The sequence below is a fragment of the Chiloscyllium punctatum genome, chromosome 37 (genome assembly GCF_047496795.1).
Source record: "Chiloscyllium punctatum isolate Juve2018m chromosome 37, sChiPun1.3, whole genome shotgun sequence".
Taxonomy (NCBI): domain Eukaryota; kingdom Metazoa; phylum Chordata; class Chondrichthyes; order Orectolobiformes; family Hemiscylliidae; genus Chiloscyllium; species Chiloscyllium punctatum.
In genome coordinates this window covers 13,334,844-13,351,579 of record NC_092775.1, presented here as the reverse complement: position 1 = coordinate 13,351,579, position 16,736 = coordinate 13,334,844, and the positions used below count along the sequence as shown (strand labels likewise).

General features: G+C 45.0%; 1 protein-coding gene across 2 annotated transcripts in view; it reads left to right on the top strand.

Moving 5' to 3' along the window:
- Positions 1–6,363: 6,363 nt before the first annotated feature.
- Positions 6,364–16,736, top strand: part of hm13 (histocompatibility (minor) 13) — a 74,705-nt gene continuing 64,332 nt past the window's right edge. The window contains exons 1-2 of one of the 2 annotated variants that reach the window (XM_072556289.1): positions 6,364–6,648; positions 16,534–16,632. In XM_072556289.1, the coding sequence (XP_072412390.1) occupies positions 6,454–6,648; positions 16,534–16,632 (294 nt within the window). In that variant the 5' untranslated portion in view covers positions 6,364–6,453. The remainder of the gene's footprint in view (positions 6,649–16,533; positions 16,633–16,736) is intronic. The other variant, XM_072556290.1, reaches the window with a different exon arrangement.

Sequence of the window (16,736 nt, the reverse complement as noted above, 5' to 3'; positions counted from 1 at the left end):
AGAAGACCATTCACCTGCTTTAGTTTGCTCTGCATTCAATATGATGACGACTGATCATTGAGCTCAATGTCCAAATTCCACCCTCCCCCCATATCCCTTCATCCCTTTAGCCACGAGCAAATTCTACCACCTTTTTGAAAAGACATAATGCTTTGGCCTCAACTAGTTTCTCTGACAGTGATTTCCACAAACTCTGGGTGAAAAAACTTCTTCTGATCGCAGTCTGAAAAAAATTTACCCGTTATGCTTAAACTATGACCCCGGTTCTTCATTCCCCCACCAGTAGGGACATTCTTCCTGCATCTAACCTTTCTTGTGGTGTTGGCATTTTATAGATTTCCATGAGGGGTCCCCTCTCATTTGGGGCAGCACGGTGGCTCAGTGGTTAGTACTGCTACATCACAGTGCCAGGGATCTGGGTTTAACTCCACCCTCGGGTAACTATTTGTGTGGAGTTTGCATGGTCTCCCCATGGCTGCGTGGGTTTCCTCCGAGTGCTTCGGTTTCCTCCCACAGTCCAAAGATGTGCAGGTTTGGTGGATTGGCCATGCTAAATTACCCATAGTATCCAGGGATACGTGGGTTAGCCATGGGAAATGGAAAGTTACAGGGATGGTCGGGGTAGTGTGCTCTTTGGAGAGCTGGTGTGGAGTCAAATGGCCTGTTTCTACACTGTAGGGTTTCTATAAATACAATCCTCATCAATTTAATCTCTTCTCATGCGCCAGTCAAGAAAAGATGTTTCCAACTTTTCACCATTTAACTTGTTTTGTTGTTTCATGGGTCACAGGGATTGCTGATGTTTGTTGTCATGACTGCCCTAGCACTGAGTCATTTACTTAGCCATTTCAAAAGTCACTTAGGTGTCAACCACATTGCTGTTCACCTGGAGTCACAGGTACGGAAGAAAGGCAGATTCCCTTCCTTAAAGAACATTAATGAACCAGATGGATTCTTATAACCATCATATATTTCAAAAATATACTTTATTCATAAAATTATTTGGAACTCTATACAATTGGTCATGCCATTCTTGTGCACACATTACATTGCTTCACATACAGACAACGAAGTTTATTTTTCCTATATACAAGTCTGTACACTTACTATCCAGGTCTTCTGCTGAGGCATCAGCTGAGCCCAAATGACTGGGTGGGCCCCCTGTTCTTCTTTAGGCAGGCAGATGTTACACGGTGGTCTTTCCCTACCGCACCTTGGTGGCAGCTGCCCCAAGCTTCAGCGCGTCCCTCAACACGTAGTCCTGGACCTTGGAATGTGCCAGTCTGCAACACTCAGTCAGGTTCAACTCCTTCAGCTGGAAGATCAACAGGTTTCGGACCGCCCAAAGAGCGTCTTTCACCAAGTTGATGATCCTCCAGGCACAGTTGATGTTCATCTCGGTGTGCGTCCTGGGGAACAGGCCGTAGAGCACGGAGTCCCGCATCACAGCGCTGCTCGGGTGCTCGGGATGAACCTCAACAAATACCACTGCAATTCTCTCTCTAGACTTCTTCTGCATAGGCACATTCTTATAATCATCTGTGATAACTGCCATGGTTATCTTCACTTAGATTAACTTCTGAAATAACTACACGAAGGCTGGTATCCTGTCACCAAGTAACCCTTTATTTACATGTGCACAGTATATGACACTGACCCAGCTAGTGCAGAGCCAGCTCCTAGAGTGAGCAGACCCGGTGACCCTCCTGCTTATATCTGTCAGCCAGGACTCCCTGCTTGGACCAGGTTAACAGCCCCAATCAGGGAACTCATATTCTAATGAAGTCCACCTGCTGACCTTTTACAATCACTACAGTTTCATACTCCAGTTTTATTATTTGAATTCAAATTTCCCCAGCTGACAAGGTGGAATTTGTACCCAAATACTCAGAACATTAGCCTGGGCCCCAGAATTACAAATCCAGTGATATTACTGCTACTCCATTAAATGAAATTAAAGATTTTATTGAATTTACCAACTACTCCAGTAAGAAACGGTTGTTGGTGAAAAAAAACATTTGGTTCACTCATGTTCTACAGAAACGAATCTCTGCCGTTCTTATCTAGTCTGACCCACATGAGAGCTGAAAATGTGTTGCTGGAAAAGCGCAGCAGGTCAGGCAGCATCCAAGGAGCAGGAGAATCGACGTTTCGGGCATGGGCCCTTCTTTGGGAGGGGCTCATGCCCGAAACGTCGATTCTCCTGCTCCTTGGATGCTGCCTGACCTGCAGCGCTTTTCCAGCAACATATTTTCAGCTCTGATCTCCAGCATCTGCAGTCCTCACTTTCTCCTAGAAGATTTTGACCCACATGAGAGTCCAGACCCAGAGCAATCTAGTTGACTTTTAACTGCCTTCTGGGCAATTAGGGATGGGCAATAAATGATTCCAACATTCTGTAAATGAATAAAAAAAATATGCTGGTCCAGCTGGCAAATCCCATATCCTCTGAATTAACAAAATAAATTACTTCCAACTTCACTGAAATTTTTGTAATGGATCTCGTAACTTGCATCTTCTGTTTGACCTTGTTTGCTTACACTTTGAATATAACCCTTTATGACTACAATTCTGGCTTTGTAATGCGTCCAGGTCTGCAAACTTGGTTTGAATTACTTCAGTGGCTACTGATTATCCTTACTATAGGCGTGCTTCATCATGTTGCTTGCTTTAGCAGTGATATTTGGTCTAAGCTGTGGGTACATTCCAGCTGATCCAGCCTGTAATATGTGCTCATGTAAAAACATAAAATGCTGGGGAAACTCAACAGGGCTGGCAACATCTGTGGAGAATGAAACAGAATTAATGTTTCAAGTCCAAAGACTATTATTTGGATTCTGCACCAGTTTTAATGTCTTACCTTATACTTCAGGGATTTTAACTTTATTCAAAGAGCTCCAATGCCCATGTATTCTTCAGCTGAACCCCAATTCAAGATCACTCTACAAATTATTTGCACCCTGTGTAATCTGCAAATGCCGTGCAGACTAATACTCCAGCTTCCAAGATGTTTCTAACGTACCTGCTGTAGTGTTTGCTTCTGACTGTAGATTCGGCCTTGTTGAATATTGCCATAAAGTTTTCTTCTGTAAGATTGTTCAGCTGTTTCTGCTGCTGACTGTCTTCATAAGCAGGACACTTAAAGGTGACTTGTCAGACCTCTACTGCTGTCAGCACGTGGCATGAGGCAGTTAAATCGAATCTGCACTGCTGCTCATCATGTGTAGGCTTGTTGACACACTTCTTTTTCAGGTAGAGACCTACAGGGTCACATATCCTGATGGAGTAGAGGAAAATCACTTGGTGTCTAATAATGCCACTCCAGGTGCTGAACGGCCTCCTCCTGTCCTTATTTTTACAGGAGCAGAAGTGGGGTGGAGAGGCAGAGCTGCCACCTCCTGTCCCTATTTCTTACAGGAGCAGGGTGGAGGGGCTGAGCAGCCTTCTCCTGTCCTGACCCATCTCGAACTGGGTATCATTGATTGTATGTCAGTGATTAAGTTCCACTGATGGGATACAAACAATAGAGACTACGAGGAGGATCTGGATGGTAAATCTTACTGCTTTGAGATCCTAAGCTGTTCTTGCACCAAGTCTGCAGAATACAGAATTGGATATAGCACTTGGGGCTCAAGGCATCAAAGGATTTGAGGGATAAGCAGGGACAGGTTACTGACTAGGATGATCAGCCATGATAATAGTGAATGACAGATCAGGCACGGGATGCTGATAAACCTACTCCTGTTCCGATTCATTATTGCACAGTAGGCTCCAGGGGGCTGAGCTACCTATTCCTCATGGTGAAGCAGGCTTGAGGACCTGAATGACCTATTTCTGCTGGGAGGAATGAATTTCTTCTGTCCATGTTTTATATAGTGGAGCAACGCTCAAGGGGGGTGAATGGTCTCCTCTTCTCCTTACATCAGCTAGCAGCATGTTTGAGGGGCTGAACAGTATCCTCCTGTCCCTCTTTTTTTTAACAGAAGTAGGCTTGAGGGGCTGAATGACCTCCTCCTTTCCTTACAACCTTTCATCTTAAAGGAACAGTTTCGAGGGGGTGAATGGCCTCCTTCTGTCCCCATTATAGAAGCATGCCTCCTCCTGTCCTTATTTCATACCGGAGCAGGCTCAATGGGGCTGAATCACCTCCTCCTCTCTAAATCGAGATGTACAGCACAGAAACAGACTGTTCGGTTCACTTCATCAATGCTGACTGGATATCCTAAATTAATCCTGTCCCACGCGGGAGTCCTCCCGCTTTCTCTCGGGGATCTGGGGTCAAGTGTGCTGCACACAGAAAGAGGGACAGGAACAAGCTGTCAGAGGAAGTCAAGGAGGCTGGTACAATGACAACATTTAAAAGTCATCTCGAAATATATATGAATAGGAAGGGTTTGGGGCATATGGGACAAGGGCTAGCAAATGGAACAAGTTTTTTTTCTTTTTTTTTCCCTTATAACTTTAGTCCCACACCACCGCCTAACTGCAGTAGTGCTTGTATTTTCCCCAGCACCCATGTCGTGTGTGTGCAGGTGTGAGACACAGTGAAAGACAACACGTGTACACCCTGTCCCACGCGGGAGTCCTCAGGTGGTTCACGAACCCCCAGCCCAACTGTTCTGTGGTGCTGGAGAGTCCGTGGACCATGTACATATTGGGTGTGGTCAGTTGCACTCCCTTTTTAGTTTTCTAGAGAACCTTCTCCTCTGTTTTTGACTGCACTTCAGTCCCATGCTCCCAATCTTTGGGCACCCAGAGCGGAGGGGGAAGGGTAGTTCAGAGGATCTCCTCATGGATCTGGTCCTGGGCCTGGCCAAACTGGCCGTAAACAGGTGCAGGCAGCGGGCCACGGAGAATTGCCTGGCCCTCTTTCATGGCTACGTCCGAGCCCTAGTGCCCTTGAAGAAGGGGGAGCGAGTGGAGTGCTTTATTTCTCCCTCCATTTCTATTTTGATTTAATCCCTGGCCTTCTCCTTCACTTTTTTGATCACCCACTATTGCCCTTTGATGAGGAGGGCACTGCATGTCACTGGCCACCGTGGTGTTTTCTTTCTTCCTGCTGGTGGAAATTGAATACAGATTTGTACACGTGTTGTCTTTCACTGTGTCTCACACCTGCACACACACGACATGGGTGCTGGGGAAAATACAAGCACTACTGCAGTTAGGCGGTGGTGTGGGAGTAAAGTTTTAAGGGGAAAAAAAAGAAAAAAGACTTGTTCCATTTGCTAGCCCTTGTCCCATATTCCCCAAACCCTTCCTATTCATATATATTTTGAGATGACTTTTAAATGTTGTCATTGTACCAGCCTCCTCGACTTTCTCTGACAGCTTGTTCCTGTCCCTATTTCTACAAGAGAAGGCTCGAAGGGCTGAGCAGCCTCCTCCATCCCCATTTCTTATGGGAGCAGGGTGGAGGGGCTTAGCGGTCTTGATTAGATTCCCTACAGTGTGGAAACAGGCCCTTCGGCCCAACCAGTCCACACTGACCCTCCAAAGATTAAACCACCCAGGCCTATTTCCCTAACATTATGGACAATTGAGCATGGCCAATTCACCTGACCTGCACATCTTTGGACAGTGGGAGGAAACCAACACAGACACAGGGAAAATGTGCAAACTCCACACAGACAATCACCTGAGGCTGGAATCGAACCTGAAACCCTGGTACTATGAGACAGCAGTGCTAACCACTGAGCCACCGTGTTCTCCCAGCCCTTCTTCTTACAGATCCAGGAGTAGGGTGGAGAGGCTGAGCGGTCTCCTTCTCTCCCTATTTCTTACAGGAACAGGAGCGGTGTGGGTGGGCTGAGTGGCCTCCTCCTCTCCCTATTTCTTACAGGAACAGGAGTGGGTGGAGGGGCTGAGTGGTCTCCTTCTGTTCCTATTTCTTACAGAACCAGTAGCAGATGGATGGGCTGAGTGGCTGCCGCCTCCTCCTCCTCTCCCTATTTCTTAGAGGAACAGGAGCGGGGTGGATGGGCTGAGTGGCCTCCTCCTCTCCCTATTTCTTAGAGGAACAGGAGCGGGGTGGATGGGCTGAGTGGCCTCCTCCTCTCCCTATTTCTTACAGGAACAGGAGCGGGGTGGATGGGCTGAGTGGCCTCCTCCTCTCCCTATTTCTTAGAGGAACAGGAGCGGGGTGGATGGGCTGAGTGGCCTCCTCCTCTCCCTATTTCTTACAGGAACAGGAGCGGGGTGGATGGGCTGAGCGGCCTCCTCCTCTCCCTGTATCTTACAGGAACAGGAGCGGGGTAGATGGGCTGAGCGGCCTCCTCCTCTCCCTTGCACCTTGCGGTCTTCTGGCCAGTTGCTATGGTGATTCGGCCGGTTGCTGTGGCGATGACGGTTTCCGGTGCCCTCCCTCCCGTTGCGTGACGTCACGTCCGCCGCCGGCCGCTAAGGAAACGTGGCCTTTTCCTCAGGCTCTGGACAAGGGGGAGGGGGAAAAACATGGCGGAGATGGAGAGCCCGCTGCCCGCCGACAACACCACCCTGAACGATACCGAAACCATCGCCGCCAACGCCACGGCCCGGTTCGTGGCGACTCCCGAAGGGTCGGCGGTGGCCTACGGGAGCCTGGTGCTGATGGCGCTGCTGCCCATCTTCTTCGGGGCCCTGCGCTCTGTCAGCTGTGCCAAGTCTAAGGTATGTTAGTGGGGGCGGGTGGGCTCAGGCTGGGCTGGACAGGACCGGACCGGGCAGGTACCACCAGGCCCCTCCGCCTTCCCTCTAACCCACCCACCAGCGTTCAGCAGACGGGTCGACGTTTTCTCCTGTTCCTCCCAAAAACAAACTGAGCCACAGTCAGCTCACAAAGAGCCAGGTCTCCAACCCAAGCAAATACTGTGTCTACTCACACTCACACTCACACAAACTCACGCTCACACACACTCACACTCACTCTCTCACACACACTCACTCTCTCTCACTCTCTCACACACACTCTCTCACACACACTCTGACACACACACACACACTCACTCTCTCACACTCACTCTCTCACACTCACTCTCTCACACTCACTCTCTCACACTCACTCTCTCACACTCACTCTCTCACACTCACTCTGACACACATCCACACTCTCACTCGCTCTCTCTCACTCGCTCTCTCACACTCACTCATACTCACACTCACTCATACTCACACACACACTCTCTCTCACACAGAGGGGGCTGGAGAAACTCTGCAGGATTAGATTAGATTACTTACAATGTGGAAACAGGCCCTTCGGCCCAACAAGTCCACACCGCCCCGCCGAAGCGTAACCCACCCATACCCCTACATCTACATCTACCCCAAGTAGGCAAGTTAGGTCTGGCAGCTTCTGCGAAGCGAGAAACAGAGTTAACCCTTCAAGTCCACTGACTGAAGAAGGGTCACCAGACTCGAAAGGTTAACTCATATTTTCTCTTGGCAGAAGCTGCCAGACCTAACTTGCCATATATGCTGATTTTCAAATTATGTAATGTTTTATTTGGATGCCTGTATGTTTGTACTTTTAGTGATACTTCCAGGGGGAATGGCACAGCAGCTGAAGAAACCAGCTTGGGAAAAAAAAGGAATTACATTTTTAATGCACTGTTCACAAATACAGGGTGTACTTCTCGAGTATACCCTTTGGTTTCATGCAAGTTACCTATGCCTTTGTCACTGTTTAAATTGTTTGCTTGTTTGTGTTGGATATCTATATACTTGGTTAGGTTATTTTATATATTAGAAGGCCTTAGGATACAGGAGAGTTCAAGGGAAGTAACCTAGTTAGGAATCCAATCATGAAGATATTGTGGAGAAGCAGGGGCTGCTCTGAAAGAATATAATGATGTCAGACATGTTGAGAATCGTGAAGGGTCTGGTTGGATTACATTAGGGAGGAACTGTTTAGATTACTTAGTGTGGAAACAGGCCCTTCGGCCCAACAAGTCCACACCGAACTGCCGAAGCGCAACCCACCCATACCCCTACATATACCCCTTACCTAACACTACGGGCAATTTAGCATAGCCAATTCACCTGACCTGCACATCTTTGGACTGTGGGAGGAAACCGGAGCACCCGGAGGAAACCCACGCAGACACGGGGAGAACGTGCAAACTCCACACAGTCAGTCGCCTGAGGCGGGAATTGAACCCGGGTCTCTGGCGCTATGAGGCAGCAGTGCTAACCACTGTGCCACCGTGCCGTTCCTATTGACAAAAATATTAAGAACTGAAGGACACATACAAGGAGAAAATGAGGACTGCAGTTGCTAGAGATCAGAGTCAAAAAGTGTGGTGCTGGTAAAGCACAGCTATTCAAGCAGCATCTGAGAATCAGGAGAGTCAACGTTTTGAGCATAAGCACTTCATAAGGAATGGGTGGGGTGGCCCAAGGGTGCTGAGAGATAAATGGGAGGGGGTGTGGGGCTGGGATAAGGTAGCTGGGAATGCGCTAGGTAGATGATGGTGGGGGTAGTGGTGATTGGTCAGAGTAAGGGTGGAGCGGATAGGTGGGAAGGAAGATGGACAGGTAGGACAGTTCAAGAGGGCGGTGTTGATTTGAAGCTTTGGAACAGAGATAAGGTTGGGGGGGGGGTGGGGAGAGGTCAGGAAACTGGTGAAATTGACATTGACCCCATGTAGTTGGAGGGTCCCAAGGTGGAAGATGAATTCTTCCTCCAGTCGTCAGGTGGCTAGAATTTGGTGGTGGAGGCAGCCCAGGACTTGCATGTAATGCTTCTGTAAAAGCGTTATCCCTTACTTCTGATTTCTCCACATCTGCCACATCTGCTCCTAGGAGGACCAATTCCACTCCAGAACATCCCAGATGGTCTCCTACTTCAGTGATTGCAATTGCCCCTCCCACATGGTCAACAATGCCCACCAGTGCATCTCCTCCACTTCCCGCAACTCTGCCCTTGAACCCCACCCCTCTAATTGCAACAAGGACAAAACCTCCCTAGTCCCCAACTTCCATCCCACCAATCTCTAGATATAGCGTATGCCATTTCCGTTAACTACAGTCAGACCTCACCACCAGAGATTACTTCTCTCCCTGCTCGTTTAAGCATTCTGCAGAGACCATTCCCTCTGTGACTCCCTTGTTAGGACCATCACCAACCCACCCTTCACTGCTACCTTGCCACCATAAAACCTGCACCCACACCACCCCTCTCACCTCCATCCAAGGCCCCAAAGGATCCTTGCACATGCAGCAAGAGATTTTCCCTGCACCTGCAAACACCTGATCTACTGTGTGAGTTCCTCGCGATGTGGTGTGCCCTACATTGGGGAGACAGAATGCCAATTTGCAGAACATTTCAGAGAGCATCTCTGGGAGACATGCACCAATCAACCCCACTGCCTTATGGCCGAAAACTCTGTCAAGGACAGACAAGTCCTGGGCTACTTCCACTGCCAAATTCTAGCCACCCGACAACTGGAGGAAGAACACCTCTTCTGCCTTGGGACTGTCCAACCACACTGGATCAATATTGATATTCACCAGTTTCCTGATCTCCCCATCCCCTACCTTATCCCAGATCCAGCCCTCCAAATCAGCACCGTTCTTTTAAAATGTCCTACCTGTCCATCTTCCTTCTCACCCTATCACCATCAATGCACCCCCCCCCCCCGTCTACCTGTTGAATTTCCAGCTCCATCCTCACCTCCCTCCCATTTATCTCCCAACCACCTTTCCCCACCCCTCCCCCATTCCTGATGAAGCGCATCTGCTTGAAATGTTGATTCTCCTGCTCCTTGGATGCTGCCTGACCGGCTCTGCATTTCCACCACACTTTTTGACTTTGACACTGATACAAGGTGATTTTGGTAACAGGTAACTATGACGTTAGGAAAATCTTTTACTTAACTGGTGAGTGGGTGCAATCTGAAATTCACTGCCTAAGGGTGTGGTGGAGGCAGATTTTATCACAGCTTTCAAAAGAGAACTGGACAGTTGGTTGAAGAGGAAACATTTGGTGGTGATGGAAATAAAGTGGAGGAGTGGAAGAAGTGATTTGCTCTTGCAAAGAACCAGCACAGATATGATAGCCCAAACGTTCTCACTCTCTGTTTTAATCATTCTGTTGATTCTGTGTATCTTTGATAGTAAGATGATAGGATAGGTGAACAACATCTGCAGTCCTCACGTTTGCCTAATTGAAAGAATATGACCATTTATATGGTAGCTTTCCAAGCACATGTTTCTAGTCATCCAAAGTGTAGCTGCTGTTGTAGTCATCAATGAAGTGGAGGATCATGAATATCATGCATTGAAGCTTGAAGTTCTAGTGAATCTTTATAAATTGCTAACGAAAACAGATATTGCTGGAAAAACTTTGCCAGTCTGGCAGCATCTGTGAAGAGAAAACATAGATAAAGTTTCAGATCCTGTGGCCATTCTTCAGAACTTTACAAATTGCAAGTTTGGTCCCAATAAAGTTGTTCTCTCCTTCTGGGCAAAAATTTGGAGAGCATTCAGAAGGGATTTGCTTAAATGGTTCCAGGAATTTTAATTGGATAAACTAGAAAAACTAAGGTTATTTACTCTTCCTGGAGCAGGGACAACTTGAGAGCAGATTGGATGGATGTGTTTAAAATTGACCAAAGGTAAGATTAAATTGAGAGACTGCTTCCAATGTGTGAAGGATCAGAGGGTACAAATATGAGGTGGTTGCCTAAAGGACTGGAAATTACACAAACAAATGTTTTGATATACTGTGATTAATTTCAAAGTGCGCTGTCTAATGTGTGGTAGGAACAGATTATATTTTAGTTTTCAAAAGCAAATTGCAAGAGGAAGCATTTCAGATACTGGGGAAGAATGGAAATGTGGGATGAGCTAGTTGGGAATTTTAGCTGCCTCCTGTGATGTATTGTTCTCATCCTATCTCGACTTCATCTCTCCTGTCTTTAAACAGTATGTCTTACCATGTCTTTTATTGTATTATCCATCTTAGGAAATTTATGTGCTACTCAATTAAAAGAAAGTTGAGGATATACTTAATAAATCAAATAGATAACGTCAGGTGAGATGCTAACCTATTAAGCACCATTTGATTGTTCTCAGAATTGATAGCATATTTACTGTTAGATTTTAAGGCGATACATTTTGAGATTTGTTCTGATAACCAGTTCAAAGAAAGTATTGTGCACTGTATGGTACAATCGGTCCAGCCCATTGCAACTTGGTAAAGCATCCTAATTAGTCTTTCTCTCCTGTTCTTTCTCCATCGCTCTGCAAATTTACAGCCTTGCAAATATGTCTGATTCCCTATGGAATTCACTATTAAATCTGCTATCACTAGGGTTTGCTGCAGTGAATTCCTGACCATAACTTACTGCATAAGAAGAGGTGTCCTCATCTCTTTTTTTTTTAATCAACTTTCTTTCCATAAAAGCATAACTGCAAGGTGTAATATTCTGATGTTTGATTACTTTTAAGGTCCTCTTTAGCTGTCTCTCTCCCTTTTACTGAGACTAGATTAGCATTCCTGCACAAATTGCCAATGGTGCAGGCTTGGCTTTGTGGTCTTGATTTTGCTACACCCATGTTGTTAATAGAGTGGGAGTTTGTGGATTTTGATCCTGTGACAATGAAGGAACAGCAAAAAAATTCCAAGTTAGGATGGTTTGTGGCCTGGATGGAACTTGCAAGTGGAGGTGTTCTTGTGCATTTGCTGCTCTTGTTTATCCAGATGATACAGGTTGTGGGTTTGGAAGGAGCTGTGGAGGAGTATTGGCTGCAATACTTCTTGTGTAATACACAGCATTGGTGGATGAGCTGCTGATAAAGTGGACTGCTCTGTTCTGGGTGGTTTCAAGTGTTTAGATGTTATTTGAGCTGCATTCATCCAGCCAAGTGGTGTATTCTGTTGAACTCCTAACTTGTCCTTTGTAGATGGTGGGCATGCTCTGTGAAGAGTCAGAAGGTTACTTTCCATAAAATTTTCAACTCTGATCTACTTTGGTAGCCACAGAATGTATATGGCTGGTTCCAGTTCATTTTCTCATTAATGTTAGTGGAGGAGTTGATTATTGTAGTACTGTTCAATGTTAAGGGAAGGTGGTAGACTATTGCTTGTTGGAAGTGGTCTCTGTTTGGCACTTGCATCGTGTAAATATTTCTTCCCACTTATAAATCCAAATCTTGATATTGTCAGAATTTTGCTATGTATGCAAGCTGCTGCTTCATTTTGTCAGGAGTTGCAAATGGTGCTGTACATGGTGGAATCAAACATCTTTACATCTGACTTGATAATGGAGGAAAGATCAGCACTGAGGTCACTGCAGATGCTTAGACCTCAAGCTGTCTAAAAAAACTCTTGCAGTGATGTTCTGTGTTGAAGATGACCGGACTCCTAAATCCTCTACCTGGAACCAGAAAAGTTTTTTTGTCCTGTGAATTTCGATTTTCATAGAATCATAATAGAATCCGTACAGTGTGGAAATAGGCCATTCAGCCCATCAAGTCCACACCGACCCTCCGAAGAGCAACCAATCTAGACCCACCCCCTACCTTATCCCTGTAACCTTGCATTTTTCTTGGCTGATCCACCTAGCCTGCACATCCCTGGACACTATGGGCAATTTAGCATGGCTGATCTGCCTAACCTGCACATCTTTGGACTGTGGGAGGAAATTAGAGAACCCAGAGGAAACCTGTGCAGACACGGGGAGAGCATGCAAACTCCATACGGACAGTCATTCGAGGTTGGAATTGAACCCAGGTCTCTGGTGCAGTGAGGCAGCACTGCTAGCCACTGAGCCACTGTGCCACTTAGGGTCTTGATGCTACACTTGGTTAAATGCTGCCCTGATGTCAGAGGCAATTACTCTTGCCATTCCTGTAGAATTTGGCTCTTTGTAATAAGGTCAGATGGTGGCTGGCCCTGGAGGAACGCGAATGGAGTGTTGGTGCAAAGGTTAAGTGACTCTCTCAGTAGAACTGTGGGCAATCTACCCTTCACTTTGCTGATGATTGAGAGTAGATCGATGGCACAGTAATTGGATGGTTTGAATTTGTCCTGCATTTTATGTATAGGAAGATCTCAAGTCATTCGGGAATCTAGTCTAATTTTCTGCCTTGTCTCTTCAATACCAATGTTGTAGTTATACTGGAACAACTTGGTTAGGTTTACAGCGAATTGGGGAGCACAGGTCTTTCGTACTGCCACCAGCTGTGATCAGAGTCTATAGTCTTTGCTATATTTAGTGCGCCTAACTATTTCTTGATCTTGTGGATTGAATTGCTGGTGTTGTCTGGCTTCTGTAATCTCAAGAGAAGGCTATATTGACTCATCAATTTAGCATGTCTACCTGAAGATGGTTGTAAGTACTTAAACCTTTTCTTTTTTACTGATCTGGTGGCTGTGCTAACATTGAGGATCAGAATAGTCCAAAAGTCTCCAGATTTCTTATTTAATTCTAATCCTCCATTCACAACTGTGTGTGGCAGGATTGCAGATCCTTGATCTGATTGGTTGTTGGCGTGCTGACGTCGGTGCTTCTTTCTCTTTCATGCATTGAGTGCTATGTTTTTGATTCAGGCTGTCACCTCTTGGAGATATGTGATGGTGCTCCTGGCATCCCCTCCTACGCACTTCATTGAACCATCATCGATCTCCTAATTTATTAGTATTGGCAGAGTGGAAGATAAACCTTTCCAAGAAGTTGATTATGTTGAATACAGTTCCACTGTGCACATCATGTGTATCCAGTATTTGAGCTCCTGGATCTGTTGTGAGTCCAACCTTTCTAGTGAAAGACAAATATCATGCAACACAATGGATTGTGTTCTCAATGTGTAGATGGCATTTTGTTTCTTCAGGGAATGTTGATGGTCATGCATATCAGTGTAGTCATGGAAAGATCCAAATGCAATGAGTTGCTTGGTGAGACTGTGCTCAGGTAGATTTTTATCTGACGACTGGCTGTAGGTGAAAGGTCAAAATTAAGTGGTGCTGGAAAAGCACAGCAGGTCAGGCGCATCTGAGGAGCAGGAAAATCGACATTTCAGGCAGGAGCCCTTCATCAGGTGCCAACTGTCTTTCAAGGCTCAGTCTGTGGGGCTGTTGAGCCGCCCTTTGTGATGGGCGACAACAGCTTATAGTGCCTGTGAAAGGCCTTAAGAGAATATGCTCGAAACCATTATACACTTCCTCCTCTTGTCTTTTATGATTCTGTTGAAGACAGAAGTAGATATAGCTCTTGTGTTTAGTGATTGATGGGCATGGAGGGGAGGGGGTAGTGAGGGGCATTATTAAGGTATTGAGCTCAGTGATCAGCCATGAGGGGTCTAATGGCCTACTCTGTCTTCTATTTTTCTATGTAAAACATGACATGCAGGTCAGTAAGGAGTATTTACTCAATTTTTAAGGAGTATCTTGAGGACGAATGTAAGATTGAGGGGGGATTCTAGAGCTTGGGACTTAAGCAACTCAAGGTTTAGTATCAGTGAGTGATAGACCAGAATTAGAGGAGACCAGATATTTTGGATGATGGTGGGACTGATTTAAGACTAGAGGTGGTGAAGGAAGAGACCGTATTGAGATTTGAAAAGAGGTGTGAGAATTCTGCAATCCAAACAACTTCTTAGCTGGGTGGCTTGTGTAGTATGGGTGATATTGCAAATTAAATCACCAAAATTCCAGAGGCACAAGCTGTGGTGCTTTGGATGACCTCCAGTTTGAGGGAAGGATTTGGAAGCCCAGCCAGCAGTACATTGGAATAGTCAATCCAAATAAAACAAAGGGCATTCTAGTCTCCTGTTACAAATATTTTCAGTATGAGAGCACCAGTTCTTCCAAGTGTTGCTCAATGTGGAATTGCATGATTCATCAATTGAAGTAGCATGTTTGGTGGTGATCAACAAGATTTTTTTTGACTTTTTGGTGAAACGCTATGAGACTTGAGGGGTGTCCGTAATCAGTGTTTGAAATTCCCAAGGCACGTCCATGTCTGGGTCTGTCCTGCCAAGGTACACGATGTATCCAGGGGAAGGTACTGGTGAAGTCGGGAGTGTTAGCAGGAAGGTCTGACTCTGTAAATGTGGTTTATTAGTTTTTTGCTTGATTAGCCTGTTTTCCTAATTTTGGCATGTCCTTGGATGGTAAGGAATTTGCAGCTGGATGTGTGCCTTTAACATGATCAATGCCAGAGTCAGTGTCAGGTAATACTTCCAATTCTTTCTTAGACTCTTTGTTTTGTAGCTTTTGTTGCAATTGAATGATTTGTCAGATCATTTGAGAAGACCATGTGTGAAATTCAAGTCTCACACCCAATCCAGTAAGTCCATCTGACAATATAGTTAACTACAGATTGCTTTATGAGGAGCGATTATGTCAAATAGATCTGTGTTCTCTCTAGTTCAGAAGTGATCTCATTGAAATAAATGATCAGTTTCCCTGGTTAGAGAATGACCCAGCAGAATATAGTAAAATTGGGATAAGAGGACAGCCAATTGGGATTAGGATGAGGATGCATTTCTGCATTCTTACTAAACTTTGAAATTCTCTATTCCTAGCAGGTTGGGTGCTCTGTTGTTGGCTTTATTCCTATTTGCCCGATTTTTAATGAAAAATTATGTACATTGGAATAGTCAATCCAAATAAAACAAAGGGCATTCTAGTCTCCTGTTACAAATATTTTCAGTATGAGAGCACCAGTTCTTCCAAGTGTTGCTCAATGTGGAATTGCATGATTCATCAATTGTAATTATGTAATTAAATTATGTACAGTAAACTTGTTTTCCTTGGGTTTACTTTTGAAATAATTTTGACCCAGTTCCTAATTTCTGTATACTCTTTTCCCAGTTTAGGTGTGCCTCACACATCTTGATGCCACAGTAAGCCTCACACTGCCAGTGATTGATGTGTCGCACCTTGAATTTGCTCACCGTATTTCCAAAAAAATGTGAGCAATGACAAGGTCCTAGCATCTCAAGTCCACCTTGAGTTTAATTATTTCAGATAAAACTGACATTGTCCCTACTGTATCACTGCAGATGGAATTATGAAAATATACTTTTAGGAGTAGAGATGAGTGACTGGAAAAATTCAGACCTTTATCCCTACTAGTAGCTTTATTCACTTAATTTGATCATTTCTCTGAAGACTAAGGCAGCAAACAAATTCCTTGATCGTTAATTAGTTGTGAAAGACTTGAGTGTTACATATAATGAAGATTTATTTCGCTGTTTTTTGTGGAGTTCTAGCACTTGCATGTGTAAAACCTTGGCATCCCAATTACCTCGGATTGGATAAATGATATTGGCACTTTTATTTTTTTTCTCACTGTCTTCTATGTTGTAAATTCCATGTTGAGATTATTTGCTTGGCTGGAGTTAAATGTTTTCCATAAATGGGTGTTGTTGTTTTAAGCCTATCAAGATAAAAATGAAACCTCTTTGGTGATGAAGGAAAATGTATTTTGTTTCAGCTTAATTTGCCTTTAGTTAAAATATTTATAAAAATTAATTCTGACCTGAACATCTATTAAATATTTAACCTGATCTTGAACAAATTGTATAACCATTTTCTTTTTATTGCAGAATTCCTCAGATATGCCAGAGACCATTACAAGTCGAGATGCAGCAAGGTTCCCCATCATTGCCAGCTGCACACTGTTTGGCCTTTATCTATTTTTCAAAGTAAGAATACTTGTCATATTGTCCCTCAATTTAAGTGCTTAGTCTTGATTTCCATTATCCTTTGGCTTACCAACAGCACTACACTAAGTACTAAACTAACTGCA